This window comes from Sorex fumeus, unplaced genomic scaffold (assembly GCF_029834395.1).
Source record: "Sorex fumeus unplaced genomic scaffold, SorFum_2.1 ptg000122l, whole genome shotgun sequence".
NCBI classification, from domain to species: Eukaryota; Metazoa; Chordata; class Mammalia; order Eulipotyphla; family Soricidae; genus Sorex; species Sorex fumeus.
In genome coordinates, this window is record NW_026606179.1 from 5193284 (window position 1) to 5209380 (window position 16097).

The following is a 16097-nucleotide window of genomic DNA, read 5'->3' on the forward strand; positions in this document are numbered from 1 at the left end:
AATACTCTTGGTAGCTTGCCGGGCTCTCCGAGAGGGGTGGAGGAATCGAATTCGGGTCGGCCATGTTGGCCGCTTGTAAGGTGAACACCATACCGCTGTGCTATCGCTCCAGCCCACGTACTACTTAATTCTATTTATTTATTTAGTATTGAGGGGCCATACCTTGCTGTGCTCTGGGCCGACTCCTAGGTTCTGCACTCAGGGATCTCTCCTGGTGGTGCTCAGGGGACCATATGAGCTGCCAGAAGTGGTTGGAAGCATGTCACTTAAGCACCCCACTCACTGTACTATTTGTTGGCCCAATGCTTTAAATCCAGATACTTTACTTCCTATGCCAGGCCCCTCCTCACAATACAGTTTTATTGTACCCAGAATGAGCTCTGTCTGGTAGCTCTCTGGAAAACCTAGACCAGATTTTGTTCACCGGTGGCAGCTCTTTTATAGAACCATGCCCCTGAGTCTGTGTCTGTGGTCATCACTCCGCTGCAGTGGTGGAGATGGAGCTCTGCCAGTGGGATGTTTCCCTGCTTGGAGAATTCAGAGCCCTGGCTAGAGTCCTGGCCCTAAGCTAGAAGAGGTCTGCAGAGACCAACATGGGCTCTAAATATGCCTTCTTGGCCTTTTGTGCACATGCGATCATTTGGAAGGAAAGGAAGTCTCATTAAGGACAACTCTCAAATCCTCTTTGGAAGCTGCTCATATGCCTACAAGGGAGGTGGTCGCTTTTGGCTGAGGTCACTGAAGACAAAAGCAAGAACAAAAGGGCAGATCAGAAGTTAAAGGAGCATCCTATAGAACACAGACTGTTGACAAGAGGATAAGAGTATAGGTATGAGTATGACTTTAGAAAGGGACTATTTTTTGCCCCAGCCTTTCTTGTGGAAGGCTCTCAAAGTTATTTTTGTTTGTTTGTTTGTTTGTTTGGGTTTTTTTTTTTTGCTTTTTGGGTCACACCTGGTGATGCACAGGGGTTACTCCTGACTCTGCATTCAGGAGTCACTCCTGGCGTGCTCAGGGGACCATGTGGGATGCTGGGAATAGAACCCGGGTCAGCTGTGTACAAGGCAAACGCCCTATCCGTTGTGCTATCACTCCAGCCTTAACTTTCAAAGTTTTCTACATGACACCTGTGACTTGCGTGGAAACAAACTTCATCTGTCACTCTGTCCTTACTGGGAAAAGACTAGCTAGTACTTTGGACCGAGTTTGTCAGAAATCTGTGCAAGTGACAATCCACAAGGTCTCAGCCACCCACATTGGTTAGCCACACTCAAAGGCCGGGCGTATACCTGGAGAGGCAGGCAATTGGACTGTGCTCAGTTGTCCTCATTGTGTCGGTTCAAAGTCTTGCTAATCTTGGTGGACATCTCTAATGGATGAATAGAAGCATTCCCTACCAGGACTGAGAGAGCACAGGAAGTAACTAAGGCACTTACCCCAGAAATAATCCCCATATCCAAGCTATCCTGAAGCTAGCAAAGTGATAATGGTTCTTTATTCACTGCAGAGATAACCCAACAGATGGCCAATGGTGTGGAGATTCGGTATTATTTACATTCTGACTGGAGACCTCAATCATAAGGAAAAGTGAAAAACGAAAATCAGACCTTAAAGATACAAACCAGAAAGCTAAGTCAGAAAACTTGTCAAAATTGGAGCAGGTTATCCCTCTGGCTTTGTTTCAAATGTGCACTCCCTCATCCACTGATTTGGGACTTCACTCCTTCAAAACCCTATATGCGCTCACTTATTGCTTGATTCGGCAATATTTTGAATATTTTTATTTCAGAGGCATACACTTTTCTTCATTTTTCCCCGAACACACACTCCTAACGTTTGATCAACAAATACTCCCTGAGCCCCAAATGTCCTCTTAGGAATCTCTTTATTCCCTAGGTACTTGGTACTAGTCAAAGTTCACCAAAGTTGGCTTCAAGAACATGCTCTCCGTCGAACACGTATTTTACTTGCTTGCACATATATTTCTTTTCTTATGGTAGATTTCCATTCTGAAGTAGCCTGTATTCTCTCTTGAACACACACTTCTTCCTTTCTCCTCCCTCACATATTTCTAAGTAAGTTTTACCAACACTCACCAGAATTACAAACTCTCTCCGGAAAGGCCTTTTCTGGCTCTTCTCTCCACTCACATGCAGCAAGACTCCTGGGATGCAGAGCTGAGTTCTTCACTCTCAGATGGAAAGGTGTGTTGGTCCTTCACTCATGGAGGTGGAGGACTGACTCGTGTCTCATCACCAACAGAGACTGAAAAGATGAGAGATATCAGTCCCAATATCTGGAGCCCCTAAACTTCCCTTCAGAATCTTCAAGTCAGTATATCTAATTTGCTAATTTGTCCCTTCTGATGATCACTTCTTTTCGTACATTTCTTCAAATGGCTACACCATAAACCAGCAAGCTGCTGCCCTTAAGACCTAAGTTTCCTCTTAGTAAATCCTATTTGTGTACTTTAGAACTTCCAAACTTCAAAGGATCCTGCTCTTTCTGCTGGAACACCACCCACTCCCCTCTGGACAGCCAGACTTTGGTCACAGACCACTAGATCGTCCATGGCAGATCCTGGCTGTCGGTCCGTGGGAGAGTATTAGGCAGGCGAGATGGGTTTTCACAGGGACGGGCAGGAAGGAGGGAGCAAAGGGGGAACTTGTTAGACTCCAGGGCAGAAGCTGAGTTCTCACTGACACCTTTCACACCTGGGGCAGACAGAAAAAGACTTTTAACAGGTACCCAAGGAGAGAACGGGCACGGAACTACACGCTACAACCAAGTTAGCGCTGCCTGTGGTTTCAAAGTCCTCTTTGCCGTCCCCAAAAGAGCTGGTCTAGCAAGTTGCTGGGTTCTAAGTTCTAAACTGCCCCTTTCCCAAGAGAAATAAACTTAAGAGGCAGTGATACGAAGGGACTCCCGAAGCAGGAACTAGGTAGAATGTACAGAGGGGAAACAGATCTCCGCGGCGCTCCCCTCAAACACCGCCCCCTCCCAGCTCCGCCCGGTGTGTGTATGGGAGGGGGGGCGGGGGCGGGCTTTGCATTTCACTTTCTAATAAAGGCTGGTCTTGCTCTGCTTTGGGGTCCCCGCGAAGTCTTTCCCAGGGCTCCACACTCATCAGCGGACGCACCCTTCTTGCGACACTCAGCAGCTCTAGCTGGGAGCGCCGCGCTGGGCTGGCCCCGGACCGCGGCTGGCGGCGGGCCCGCGGGTCGGCCCGCGGCTCCCTGTCCCTCCGCCCCGCCGCAGAGCCCGAGCTCGGGCCACGCGCACGCTCCGCGGCTCCCCGCGGCCCGCCGGCGGCCCAGGTCGCGCGCCCCTGCAGGCTCCGCTGGCCCCGCGCCCCCCGCCGGCACATGGAGACCCCGCAGGAGCCCGGGCCGCGCCGCCCTGCCCGGGGGGCTCCTCGCCCGCGCTGCGGGCCCCGCTGCCCGCCGCTGACCGGCTTCCGAGAGGAGCTCTGGGAACTCCTGGTCCTGGCGGGCCCCGCGGTGAGTTGGGGACTCCGGGGCACGCCGGTCGCGGCAGCGTGGGGACCTGGGACCCGTGTGGCGCCGAGCGAGCCGTGGCGAGCGGCCCGGGGCCGGCCGGTGCGAGGCGACTGTGGCCCTCGGGGGGCGCGGCCAGCGCTGCGGCGGCCACCGTGCCCCCCGGAGCGCCCGTCCAGACTTGCCCGGATTCCGCGGGCGCGCGGGCCGTCCGCTGCTTCCCGGTAGCGGCTGCTGCACCCCGCGCTGCCTGAACGTTTGGTGCACATAGCTCGACTTGAACTAGCGGTTTTGTTAGGAGGGGTGCGGGGTAGATACCAAGAAGTGGAATCGCTGGGTCATTTGGAAGTGTTACTTTTTGAAGAATCTCCGTACTGTTTTCCATAGTGATATATATATATATATATATATATATATATATATATATATATAACGGAATACCACTCCGCTTTAAGGAGAAATGAGATCTTGGAGTTTTCTGCCTTGTGGAAGGAACTGGAAGGGTGTCGTGATCAGTGAAATAACAAATACATTATGATTTCACTCATCGGTGGTATATAGACAAAACAGCATCGTAATGACAAGGTGGACTAGAGGTGACATTGGGACAATGGTGAGGGGTCTTGGACACTTTTGGTCTTGGGATGTACAGTAACTGTACATCAACACCAAAAACAGCAACCGTGTGACCTAAACTATAGCACTGTAGTACTGTAGCACCGTCCTCCCGTTGTTCATCAAGTTGCTCAAGGGGCCCAGTAACCTCTCCATTGTGAGACTTGTGACTGCGTTTGGCATATCGAATACCTCACAGGGAGCTTGCCAGGCTTTGCTGTGCTGGCGAGATACTCTTGGTAGCTTGCTGGGCTCTCCTAAACTATAAGTTAAACATAAATATTAAAGTACATAAATATTGAACTTAGAAATAAAATAAGATCATGCAGGAACCTGATGGTTTAAAAACTAGCTGTTGAGTCTTGGAGCTCAGGTATGTAAACATTGTTTTCGAGTTGTGGACAAGGAAGGTAAATTGTCACAGATTTAGATCTCCAAAATAATTTCTTTGGAATTACTGATAGAATCAGTTTCTGTCTGGGGAAAGCAGGAGGATCCTCTCTCACAATTCTTCCTCCAAGTTATTTTAATAATTTTTAAAGCCCTTTTGGGTGAAATAGAGCCCATGCTTTGCATGTATGAGGCCCTGGGTTTGATCCCCAACTTCACATCTTCACATTCTCTCTCTCTCTCTCTCTCTCTCTCTCTCTCTCTCTCTCTCTCTCTCTCTCTCTTATACACACACAGAGAGAGAGAGAAAGGGAGAGAGGGAGAGTTTCTAATTTCCTGTTTTGATTTTGGGTTGGGCATCCATCTTTCTCTTTTAAAAGCAATGTGGGTTTTTTAAACCACAAGGGCCACAAGAAATATAATCCAATCAAGTGTTCCTGCCAGGGGGTGGTGTCCAGTGGGCAGGGGAAGAGAGTCATTTCATTGGGCAGAAAGGGCCTGGTATGTTTTTTAAAGTGAGAATAAACTATTGACACAGGGTAGATTTTCCGCACCTGCAAATGCTAAGGTGGACAATTGTGATCTCCTGGCATGCGGACATTCCATTCTGCAGGATCCTGTGAGGCACTTGCGGCCCGAGTAATGTCAGGGACAAAGCCATGCATGTAAGCCCATGAAGCAGGAAGAATTGCTGAGGTTCTCTTGCAAAATATATTGGAAGAATACCTAGACTGGAATCTCATTCCCTTTGACCCATTTCCTGCTTTGATCTCAGAAGCTGATTCACGAAACAGCTAAGTGAATTTGAGTAGTCTTGGAACCTCTTCCAATCTCTGCTTATTCATTCATAAAATGATAATAATCCTTGTTTTTTTCCAACACTCTCTTGCAGAACTGCTGTAAGAATTATTGGGGCTGTAGCGATAGTACAGCGGGCAGGGCATTTGCCTTGCAAGCGGCCGACCCAGGCTCGATCCGCAGCATCCCATATGGTTCCCCGAGCACCGCCAGGAGTAATTCCTGAGTGCGGAGCCAGGAGAAGCCCCTGTGCATCGCCGGGTGTGACCCAAAAAGCAAAACAAAACTAAACTAAACAAAAAGAATTATTTCTGCAAGACTGTCATTCTAACAACATAAAAAATAAACACACCAGCCATTGCAGTGACTTGGTACTCTGGTGTAGGGGTCCTTCTGGTTCCTGGGATAAGCACTAGACATGTGTATGCATGTATATGACTGTTTGTTACCAATGAACAAATTCCTCGTAGGAAAATGAAGACAAAAAGAAAACCTATAAAATCTCATTGAGATGCTTTGAAAGTTTTTTTCCCCCAGTGTTTGAAAACATTTGTAAGTAACATCTTCCCCCAGGGAGGTCAGAGTTCATACTTTATAAATTTCTTGTGAATTGTCTATGCTCCTTTAAGTCTTCATCTCGGTTCCCTTCTACTGCAAGTTTTCTATTTCACCCACTTCTTTTCCCTGCTCAGGGTCCTGCACTTTACTTTTCAAGACACCATAAGAAGTTAGGGGGTAACCTGACCTGCAGCTCCTGTCTGATTTTTCTCTCTCCCACTCACGTTCTCCACTCCAGGCTTCACCTGTTAACGCTGAGGTTTGAATCTTGTTGGGACTCACCACTCTCTCACCAACCTTTAAATGAGGCTTCTAAGGAGGGAGGGAATATCTCAGGACACAAAGAAAAGAGTGTGAGATGAACCACGTGCAACAGAAAAGATGCTATCCAAAGATGTTTTCCATTTGTCCTGCAGAGAGCTTGAGGAAAATGATTTATGTGGGAGGGAAGGTTGAGATTACCTAGCCTCAGGCCCTTCAATCTTTCTCTCTCATCATCACCTCCTCCACAGGCTGAAATGTCAGAAAAGGAATCCTGGAGAGAATTAATTGCTCCTCACCAGTCTGGGCTCTGCGTAGTATTGGCAAGGGTATAAAAAACAATAGAATTCTGGGAAAGAGAAGACTTGGGAGAGAGCTGGAAGTTTTCCTAGAGTTTTGTAGGCAGAAAAAATCCTAAGAAGGCCCTGCTATTAGGGAGATGAGGGGTAGTGGTGAAGGAGAGACTGGTTGGCTACAGAGGAGGACAAGAAGGCCCTGCAAAGTCATATCCATGTCCTGGAGATGGGGATTAATTTGAGGAAGTGCCTCATGACACTGTAAGATCTAGCAGGAACAAGATATTCAGGGCAGAAAACTCTCTAGGTGAACCGATAAACGCCTGAAAGGAAACTCTTGTCCATTTGGGAGTGCTGAGGAAGTATTCCATGATGGATTGGCTGGTCAGGGGGAGTGGCATACTCCAGGAGTACCCCTTTCTCCTCCCTATCCTCACCTAGGCCTGATCATCTTCTCTGTATCCCAATCTGGACCACTGTGGTCTCCAGCTGAACTCTCCCCCTTTCAGCTCACGGGCCCAAAGTGCTCTGCCTGGAGCTACTGAAATCTTCTTCAAATGCACATCAAGCTTGTGACTGTCTTTCCTCGGTCTTGAAGTTACGCTAAGACTTGGCCACCTTTATCTTGCTTCATTGTCTCTCAGGCACTCCAGCCTTGCATGTCCACCATGTCCACCACCTTGCAATCTCTTGTTACTCTCTTCCCTCAGTCAAGAATATTCTTTCTGGGCAGAGGCCACCTTTACCTGCAGTTCATCATCTGGGTTTCAGCTAAGTGCATTTCCTTCAGGAACCGTCTCTGGTTCCTGTGCTGTCCTCACAGTGCACCTTTGTTCTTTGCTGGGCTTCTCATCCGTGTCAGCTCTATTGCACATGAGGATGCTTTTGGAGCAATACAGTTTCCATGGAGTAGGGATGGAGTCAGGTTTTCCTTACTTGGACCTTTACTACTGGCGTACTCCCAGGACACTGGGCCAAACTAGCTGGGAGTCAGGGGACTTGGGTCCTAGTTGTTCCTTCACACTGAGTAGCCTCATGACTTTGGGCTAGTTACCTGTTGATGTGGCACAGGGGGACAGATTTATATTCATAACCTCTCTTGGCATCTGCCCTGGGAGCATTCTTTGGAAGCTGCCAAGTGGTAGAAGTTTTATTAATTGCTACCTGACCCAAAGGATCTCTGGGACAAGAAAGGACAGAAGTACAGGGTGGTTATTTCTGTTGATACATCTGAGCTACTTTGAGTTGAGTTTGTTGTTGAGACCGTCATTGAGACATCTGGGGGATGGAGCCTTTGCCTAGACTTGGTTCATTTCCTGCACACAGCACCATGCCCTGTGATAGCACAGTATGACAGGGACTGGCCCTAGTTGACTGCATCTTGAAAGGATGTAGATAAGGTGGAAGTGGGATGTGTTGAAAATCCCGTGGCCCATGAGACTCTTGAGATTGGCAGAGGCCCATTGAACACCACCTTGTGGATCCTTCTTTGCAGGAGTCACAGGCTGTGGCTAAGAGCGCACCTGAAGGGCCAGAACTCAGAACCTGAGATTAAGTACACGGTGCATGGTTAATAAATATGAATTCTGGACCCAGAAAAATCTTGGGATGGAGGTTCAGGAAGGAGCCTGCGTAACTCCTATCACCTGAGCAAAACTGCAATGGCCCCCAAGTAAAAGGAATTTTAGCTTGTGACAGCTGTAGTAGATGCATCTCACATGGATCAGCTTCATCCAGCTAGACTTTCTTGCTTTATCTAAGACATTTAAGCCATTCCCTCCCTTGGACTGGCTCTTGCCCGGAGAAAATGCCTGTCCGCCCCATGGGAAACTGATTTTCCAAGCAGTTCAATTTGTAATAGAAAATCTGGGAAAAGGTTCAGGAGATGACAATAGAGGAGACTTAATAACTTTTCTTGCAAAGTCACGACAACCAGTTTAGGGGCCTACAAGGAGACAGGGCGGGCAGATCCACCTGTACCCCGAAAATACCAATGCAGCGATAGCCTGATGACAGTGGCTAGCACGATTTCAGAGCGATGCTGACAGCATAAAAATAAATGGCTCCCATGACCTTTGCATTATGTAACTTCACAGCCAAGAGATAATAAATTTCTTGGAATGAAATCCCGGGAATACCTGTGGGTGGGGACAGCGCCTACCTGCCACAGGTGCTTGGTGCACCATCTAACTTCAGGTTCCTGGGAACTTGTTTATTTTCACATATTCTGAGTTTACAACTCTCTAATTTGCTTTTTCTTGTCTCCTGTTTCCTGTCTTGCTGAGGATTATTCTGTTAGTCCGTGCTGAAAATTTCCCTTTCAGATGAGTATCAGGAGGCTGTGTGGGACAGTGAAGTCACATCTTTTACGTGCGACAGTGGAAGCCATGTGCCATGGCATGGGAGGTGGCGCAGGAAAAGTATGCCCTTCATCTCTCTCACACACACATGCATGCACACGTGCGCACAGATACACACATACAGTCGCACATACACACGTGCATGCACACAAGGTAGGAACAGGGCTTTCAAGTTGCAACAATGTGGGACTGTCAGGGTAGAAAACTCTCCCCAGTGGCGGATTCAGGGGCATTAAACTCATGGTTATCTGATCCCTCGTGGGCAGGACCCCGACTTAGCAATTTTTTGGTAACTGCAGGGCAGAAAGAAGAGCCTCTCTGGGCCACGGAAGGGAGGAATAACCCCTGACTGTTTTTCAGTGCCCCGGAAGGACTCCGAGGAGCAGCATTGCCCCTGGACCAACAGCTTCACCTGCTCTCTTTTTCTTCAGGACCTTGGCTTTGGGAGGGACTGCTGAGCTGAGGTGGGAGGGGCAGCAGTCTCGAACCAGTGAATCCTTAAGTTGTTCTTTCCTGGGGAATGAATCCCTCTACCCCCACCCCCCAAAGCCTCCCCAGACTTCAGGACTTTGCTAGGAAGTTTCCCATTACCTGAGCCTGGTCATTGCTGGATATGGGAAGTAGTTTTACATCAGTCTAAATAAGTAAGATCCTGTCCAAGGAACAGCTACAGCCTGGTGGTGAGGTCTGTCAAGGTGGTTCCGAGAATTGTGAGAACTCAGGGGCCAGGGTGCACTGTGGGGAGGGAGTTTGCCTTGCACGTAGCACCCTCTTATGGTCCCCCCAAGCATCTCCAGGAGCATTTCCTGAGTGCAGAGCCAGGAGTAACCCCTGACTGAGCATTGCCCGGTGTGGCCCCCTGCCCCCCCAAAAAAGGGAAGAAGAAGAAGAAGAAGAAGAAGAAGAAGAAGAAGAAGAAGAAGAAGAAGAAGAAGAAGAAGAAGAAGAAGAAGAAGAAGAAGAAGAAGAGGAGAAAGAGGAAGAGGAAGAGGAGGAGGAGGAGGAGGAGGAGGAGGAAGGAGGAGAAGAAGAAAGAAGGAGGAAAAGGAGGAAGAAGGAGAAGAGGAGAAGAAGAAAGATGAAGGAGGAGGAGAAGGAGGAGGAGGAGGAGGAGGAGGAGAAGAAGAAGAAGAAGAAGAAGAAGAAGAAGAAGAAGAAGAAGAAGAAGAAGAAGAAGAAGAAGAAGAAGAAGAAGAAGAAGAGGAGGAGGAGGAGGAGGAGGAGGAAGAGGAGGAGGAGGAAGGAGAAGGAGAAGAAGAAACAAGGAGGAGGAGGAAAAGGAGGAAGAAGAAGAGGAGAAGAAGAAAGATGAAGGAGGAGTAGAAGGAGGAGGAGGAGGAAGAGGAGGAGGAGGAGAAGAAGAAGAAGAAGAAGAAGAAGAAGAAGAAAGAAAGAAAGAAAGAAAGAAAGAAAGAAAGAAAGAAAGAAAGAGGGCTTGTATCCTCGTATCTGAATTTCCCTGGAAACGAGACTTCAGACCCAGCCTGGCTTGGGGCCCGGGACACACGGGCCCTGCCTCCCGGGAGACTGAGGGGTGGGGGGTGGGGGGAATAATGCAGCTCCAGAAGCTGTCCTAGAGTGTGGGGCAAATCTGCTCCGCGTGTCCACACAGGATCCATCCCTCATGCACCCTATGCCATCTGGAAGGTGCCCGGGTGTCCTGGTCGTGCTCAGAGGACCGGGGTCCGAAGCCTGGTCGAGTCCCACCCCACCAGGCTCCCTCTGTTGACCTAGCCTGGCCTGATGCAGGAGGGGTGGAGGCTTGACCCTGAACCTGGGAGGGCTGTTAAGTCTGGAGCAGGTCGCCCAGCGCCCAGCGGGGAGGGGGAGGCCTCTGCAATCCGCAGGCAGTGCAGAGGCAGCTCCCAGGGAAGGCAGATCCAGGATTCCAGGAAAGCTGTTTTCCTCATTCTTTCCTCGCTTTCATATGCCCCCCCCCCACACACACACACGCGCGCGCGCATACACAAACACACACCCCTTGTTTAGGTAGGGGGAGTTCACCTCTCCTGGCAGTTAGTCTCCATCCCAGGTGGCAACTAGCAACTGCAGTACTGCTTGGTTAGTGTGTGAGGGCACAGGCAGTATTGGATAAAAGTAAAAGAAATGCATGATAACAGTGTTTGTTGTTGAGCTTTTAGGCAAGCAATGTCTCTGTTTTTGGTTTTGAGGGTTTTTTTGGGGGGGAAGTCTGCACCTCAGTTCAGGGCTTACTCGTGGCTCTGAACTCAGGGTTCACCTGTGGAGGTGTTGGGGGGGGGGGGGGGTAGCGCGTAGGGAGCCAGGGACTGAATCCCGGTTGGCCCTGTACAAGGCAAGTTCCCAACCCACTGTACTATCTCGCCAGCCCAGCACTGCCTGTTATGTCAAATCTCAAAAGGGACTTTCATGGTAATATCACTTTAACCCCCTAAATCCAGAGTCTCTTCATCCCGCTCCCCCCATTATGTTGATCTCGTTTCTTCCCTAGTTCCAAAGGAGAAAGAACCAAAAGTGAAAAAGAGTTGGTGACTGCACTAGCAGAAGGACCATTAGTGGACAAGACTGATTATCTCCTGCTCTCTGCCAGGGTGGAGATGGAGCAGTTGGTGGGCGGGGGAGGGGGCGAGGGGGGAGGGTACCTGACTCTATTCCTCTCAGCAGGAATATCAGATAAATTAGTGTTCCCAGGCTGGCTGGAGAGATAGTACAGTGGGTAGGGTTGCCTTGCACCCTGCCGACCCACTTTCAATCCCTGGTATTCCCATAAGGTCCCCATCCTGAGCACTGCAGAGCCAGGAGTAATTCCAGAGAATTGGAGGATGTGGTCCTCCAAACCAGAAATAAATAGATAAATAGTGCTTCCATGAGCACTGCTGAGTGTGAAACCGCCACCACCACCCCTCCCCACCTGACCTCCCCTGCCTCAGTTCTCCAAAAGGCACAAAGGCATCATGCAGTTTGGTCTTCTGATCTTAGACCCTGACTTGGGGAATGAAGCCTGAGAGGGCAGGGGTTGCTTTAAGGAGAAAGGGACCTGCCTTCAGACCCACTGGCAAAGGCCAGTGTGTGTCTGTGTGTGGTTTGATTCACTTGGTTTTGCTTCTCTATACATCTTTTTTTTTTTAGTTTCTTAAATATAATATTTTTTATTTTTTTAAATTTTTATTAGTGAGACATCTTACACCTTCCTGTTTTCAAAGAAAAGTGGTAAAACTCTGTGAAATTACTTTCTTATTCGATTATATTTTAAAAATTTCTTTCTATTTTTATTTTGTTTTGGGCCATGCCCATCAAGTTCAGGGCATACTCTTTGGCTCTGTGTTCAGAAATAACCCTTGGCCATGTTCAGAGGACCATACGGGATGCTGGGGATCGAACCTGGGTCAGATCTCTGCAAGGCCAGCCCCTGAATCACCATAATATCTCTCTGGCCCCCCTTTTCTATTCTTTAACTTCTTTTCTGGGAAGGACAGGGGAAAAGCCTGTTTTTTTTATTTGTTGTATACATATTAAAACAATGTTAAAGGGATTAAAAATGAAACTTGCTATAGGACTTCATTTGAACTTTATTTTTTCTGAGTTCTGGTTTCTCCAGTTTTTATGATCAGTTACATTGTGATTTCACGCTCTTCTCATACTCTATTTGTTCAGAAGTTTTTTAAAGAGAAGTAGTACAAAGTAGACATTGCATTGACGGGCCCAGAAGGACTAAAACAAAAGATTCCTGGCAGTTCTGAGTTCCCCTGCTTCTGCTATGCACGCGGAAATCCTCACTCCAGCGCCATAAAGTTCAGAAGAATCAGGACAACAGGCAGGGAGGGGCCACCTCCAGCCCAGACCGGACCTGACAGCTGACAACTCACAACGCTGGCCCCTCTGCTGTCTCCTGCACGACCCCTTTCCTTAAATGGATGAGTGCCATTGGTTTGCTGTGTGGTGACAGATCGCTCGCTGCCATTTAACCTTGAGCCCCCTGGACTCCTGTGAATAGGCAGAGAAGAGGAGGTGCTCCCAGAGTGCGCTCTGCAGTGGACAGAGGAGCAGAATTCTTGCAGGATGTCTCTCTGGAGGGAATGTCGGGATAGTCCATCACTTCTAGAGCCATGTGTGGTATGGCACAGTGCTCAGATATCTGATATGTGGGTTGAGTGTGGGTTTTGCCAAACTTGGGTTAACCTGTAGGCAGCCCCAGGAACTTTTCTGTGTCTAGAGAGCTTTGTGTATCTGAACTTTTTCATCCTGTGGACTTTTTCATTTATTTATAAATAATAAATATAAATTTGGGCTGGAGCAATAGCACAGCAAGTAGGATATTTGCCTTGCATGTGGCCGACCTGGGTTCGATTCCTCTGTCCCTCTTTGAGAGCCTGGCAAGCTACCGAGAGTATCCCGCCCACACAGCAGAGCCTGGTAGGCTCCCTGTGCTGTATTCAATATGCCAAAAACAGTAACAACAAGTCTCACAACGGAGACGTTACTAGTGCCCACTCAAGCAAATCCATGAACAACGGAGGACAAAACACAAGCATTTTCTTTTGGTAGAAGTGCTATAGACTCTACAGTTTTCTCAGTCACCACTCAAAACGGTAGATATCAAACAGATATTGTCCTGATAATTTCTAAACCTACCCTGATTTTCTTTGAAAATGGATAATTTATTTCCTGGTTCTCTATTATAGGCTATGTTTTGGAAAGAGATTTCTAAGGGTCAATTTGAACTTAGAAATAAGACCTGAAAATAAAAAACATTTAAAAAAGAAACTAAGCCCTCAAGTGTCACCCTGAGGGTACAGAGCTGTGGTCCTTTCCACTTGGTGATCTTACTCCTGACTGAAGCTCTTGTCTATAGAACACTCTTACTGGCCAACATTCTTGCTATCAGTGGCTCCATTACCCACAGTCCTCACCTAGGAACCTGGAATAAGAAAAAGAGTTATCCCGAGGGGCCAAAGTGATAGTACAGTGAATAGGGCACTTGTCTTGCACGCGGCAAGTCATAGTTCTATCCCTGGCACCTCATATGGTTCCCCAAGTCCGGTAGGAGTTATCTCTGAGCATAGAGCCAGGATTAAGCCCTGAGCACTACTGAATGTGGTCCGAATATGAAAAAGGAAAAAAGAGAGTTATCTCAGAAGCAGTTTCTGAAAAATTTGGACAAAATACAGCATGAGCATCTGAAATAAAAGAGCAGATAGAAAAAAAGATGAAAAGGTTCTCAAAAATATGATTCTGATTGCTTTTTCAGATTAATTGTTTTAAATGTTTCCAGAAGCCCACCAGAAGCGGCTCGTTCCCCTCTGACTGAGTGAGGCCCCAGCTGCTGAGAGGGGACTCTCAAGGGCAGAACTGCTCCTTCCTCTGGGCAGCTTGGCCAGCCTACAACCCCTTGCTTTTTATCTTTTCCAGTTCTTGGCCCAGCTGATGGTATTTCTGATCAGTTTCATAAGCTCTGTGTTTTGCGGCCACCTGGGGAAGCTGGAGCTGGACGCCGTCACGCTTGCCATTGCTGTACGTATGGGACTTTCTGACATGGATTGACGAAACTGATCTGTCCTGGTTTCTTCTTGCTGTGGTTACAAATTCCCACAATGTGTTGACTTAAAACAGCACAAGTTTATTATCTTAGTGTGTTGGAGGTTGGAAGTTCAACATGGGGTTCACTGGGCTTAAATCTAGGTGTTATCAGGGCTGCAATCATATTATCATCTATAATTTTAATTCTCCTAGGCCATGTAGCTTCAAATATTTCCAGTTATGGGAGTTAGACTGGGAACACCGTGTGTGTGTGTGTGTGTGTGTGTGTGTGTGTGTGTGTGTGTAGGGGGTGGGCCCACCATCTGAGCTGACTTAAAGTCCATGGAGCCTGGGTTCCTGCTCTTGTTCCCACAGCTAAGAGAAGGGAATCATAATAAAGAGCTTGAAGTATGACTCCGAAACTTCATCAAGAGGAATCTTGCTCCGTTTCTCCTCCCCGCTACTACTTGTCTGTCTCCCCGAGAATCCTGATCAGAGACAGAAACTAGAAAGAGAAAACTCAGGGTCGAGTGTTCAACCTAAAGTTGGATGGGATCCATATTTCTGCATACTGAATGCTAACCCCAAACCAAAGGGCTGTCCTCAGTCTCTGGATTAGCTGGTTGTGTCAAAGGGCCAGCGCATTTTTTCCAGAAAAATGGACTCAGTGGTTTGTAGCAGAATGTGTCCCCTGTTCTCCTCAGCCCACACACTTCCCCTTTTGCTCCTGAGGACCCCAGGAATCTTCCCGCAATCCCTCCTGGAAGCTGAATTTGTTCCTTCTGAACTGCGGTGCCACTCTTATCCAGCCCCTAGGCACACAGAGGTTATTTTGCTGTCAATCAGTTCCTGGCAGTCTCAGGAGGAGATAGTGATTTTAGACAGCAAGAACACCAGGTGTCCTACAATTCCACTCCCTGATTTAGGGGGCACTGCTCTGGAACCCCCGATTTTGTTGTTGATCTTTGTCAAGACAAGTTCCTGGAAGGTCTGGCACACTAGCCTTTTTTGCAGGGGAAGGGTGTTGGTCCACACACAAGTGTGCTCAGGGCCTATTCCTGGCTCTGTGCTTGGGAGTGATCTCTGGCAACTCTCAGGGGACCAGGTAGTGCTGGGGATCAATCTATAACCATTTACATCCAAGGCAAGCACCTTACTCACTGTACTACCACTCCAGCTCTGGGACACTAGCATTTACTTCAGGATTACTCCTGTGCTCCCGGACTCCTTTTGGGGATTGTAACAGGCCTTGCTTGACCTTGAACGAGTGGATTCATCAGAACTGCTGTTACTCCCTGATGCATTTCCCCTTAGAAACGGTATGAGTGGAGTTTATGCACAATTAAATCAGCCTAATCAGTGGCTGAATAAATAGCAGTACCTTTACCTTTTTACCTACATAAAAAAAAAAAAGAAAGAAAGAAACGGTATGAAATTCTCTGTGAAATTGAGAAGTGAAATGCCTAAGACTTAAAATGGAGAGAGGATGGGCAAGACTTAGGTTTTTCTTCCAACTTTAAAATTGTTGCCTTTTAAATGAAGTCGACCCAGTGGATCCCAGGTAGATAACTTGGAGTTGATTTAGGATTGATGGAGACACTGCAGACTGGGATCAGAGCAGACAGAATTTACCCGTTTTTTCTCTTTTAAGTGCATGACTTTCTCATTGTGCTTATATCCAGGTTATTAACGTCACTGGAATCTCTGTTGGGTTCGGTTTATCCTCTGCTTGCGACACTCTCATCTCCCAGGTAAGCAGGAACCTCTCTCATTGTCTCTCACAGTGTCAGTGTGTGTCTTCTCTCAAAAATCTCAACTTTCCAGCA

General features: G+C 47.9%; 1 protein-coding gene across 2 annotated transcripts in view; it reads left to right on the plus strand.

The window, feature by feature from the left end:
* The first annotated feature begins 3316 nt into the window (after positions 1-3316).
* The window catches only part of LOC130044221 (multidrug and toxin extrusion protein 1-like), a 40669-nt gene continuing 27888 nt past the window's right edge, over positions 3317-16097 (plus strand). The window contains exons 1-3 of one of the 2 annotated variants that reach the window (XM_056136877.1): positions 3317-3500; positions 14164-14265; positions 15954-16022. In XM_056136877.1, coding sequence (XP_055992852.1) covers positions 3366-3500; positions 14164-14265; positions 15954-16022 — 306 coding nt within the window. In that variant the 5' untranslated portion in view covers positions 3317-3365. The remainder of the gene's footprint in view (positions 3501-14163; positions 14266-15953; positions 16023-16097) is intronic. The other variant, XM_056136876.1, reaches the window with a different exon arrangement.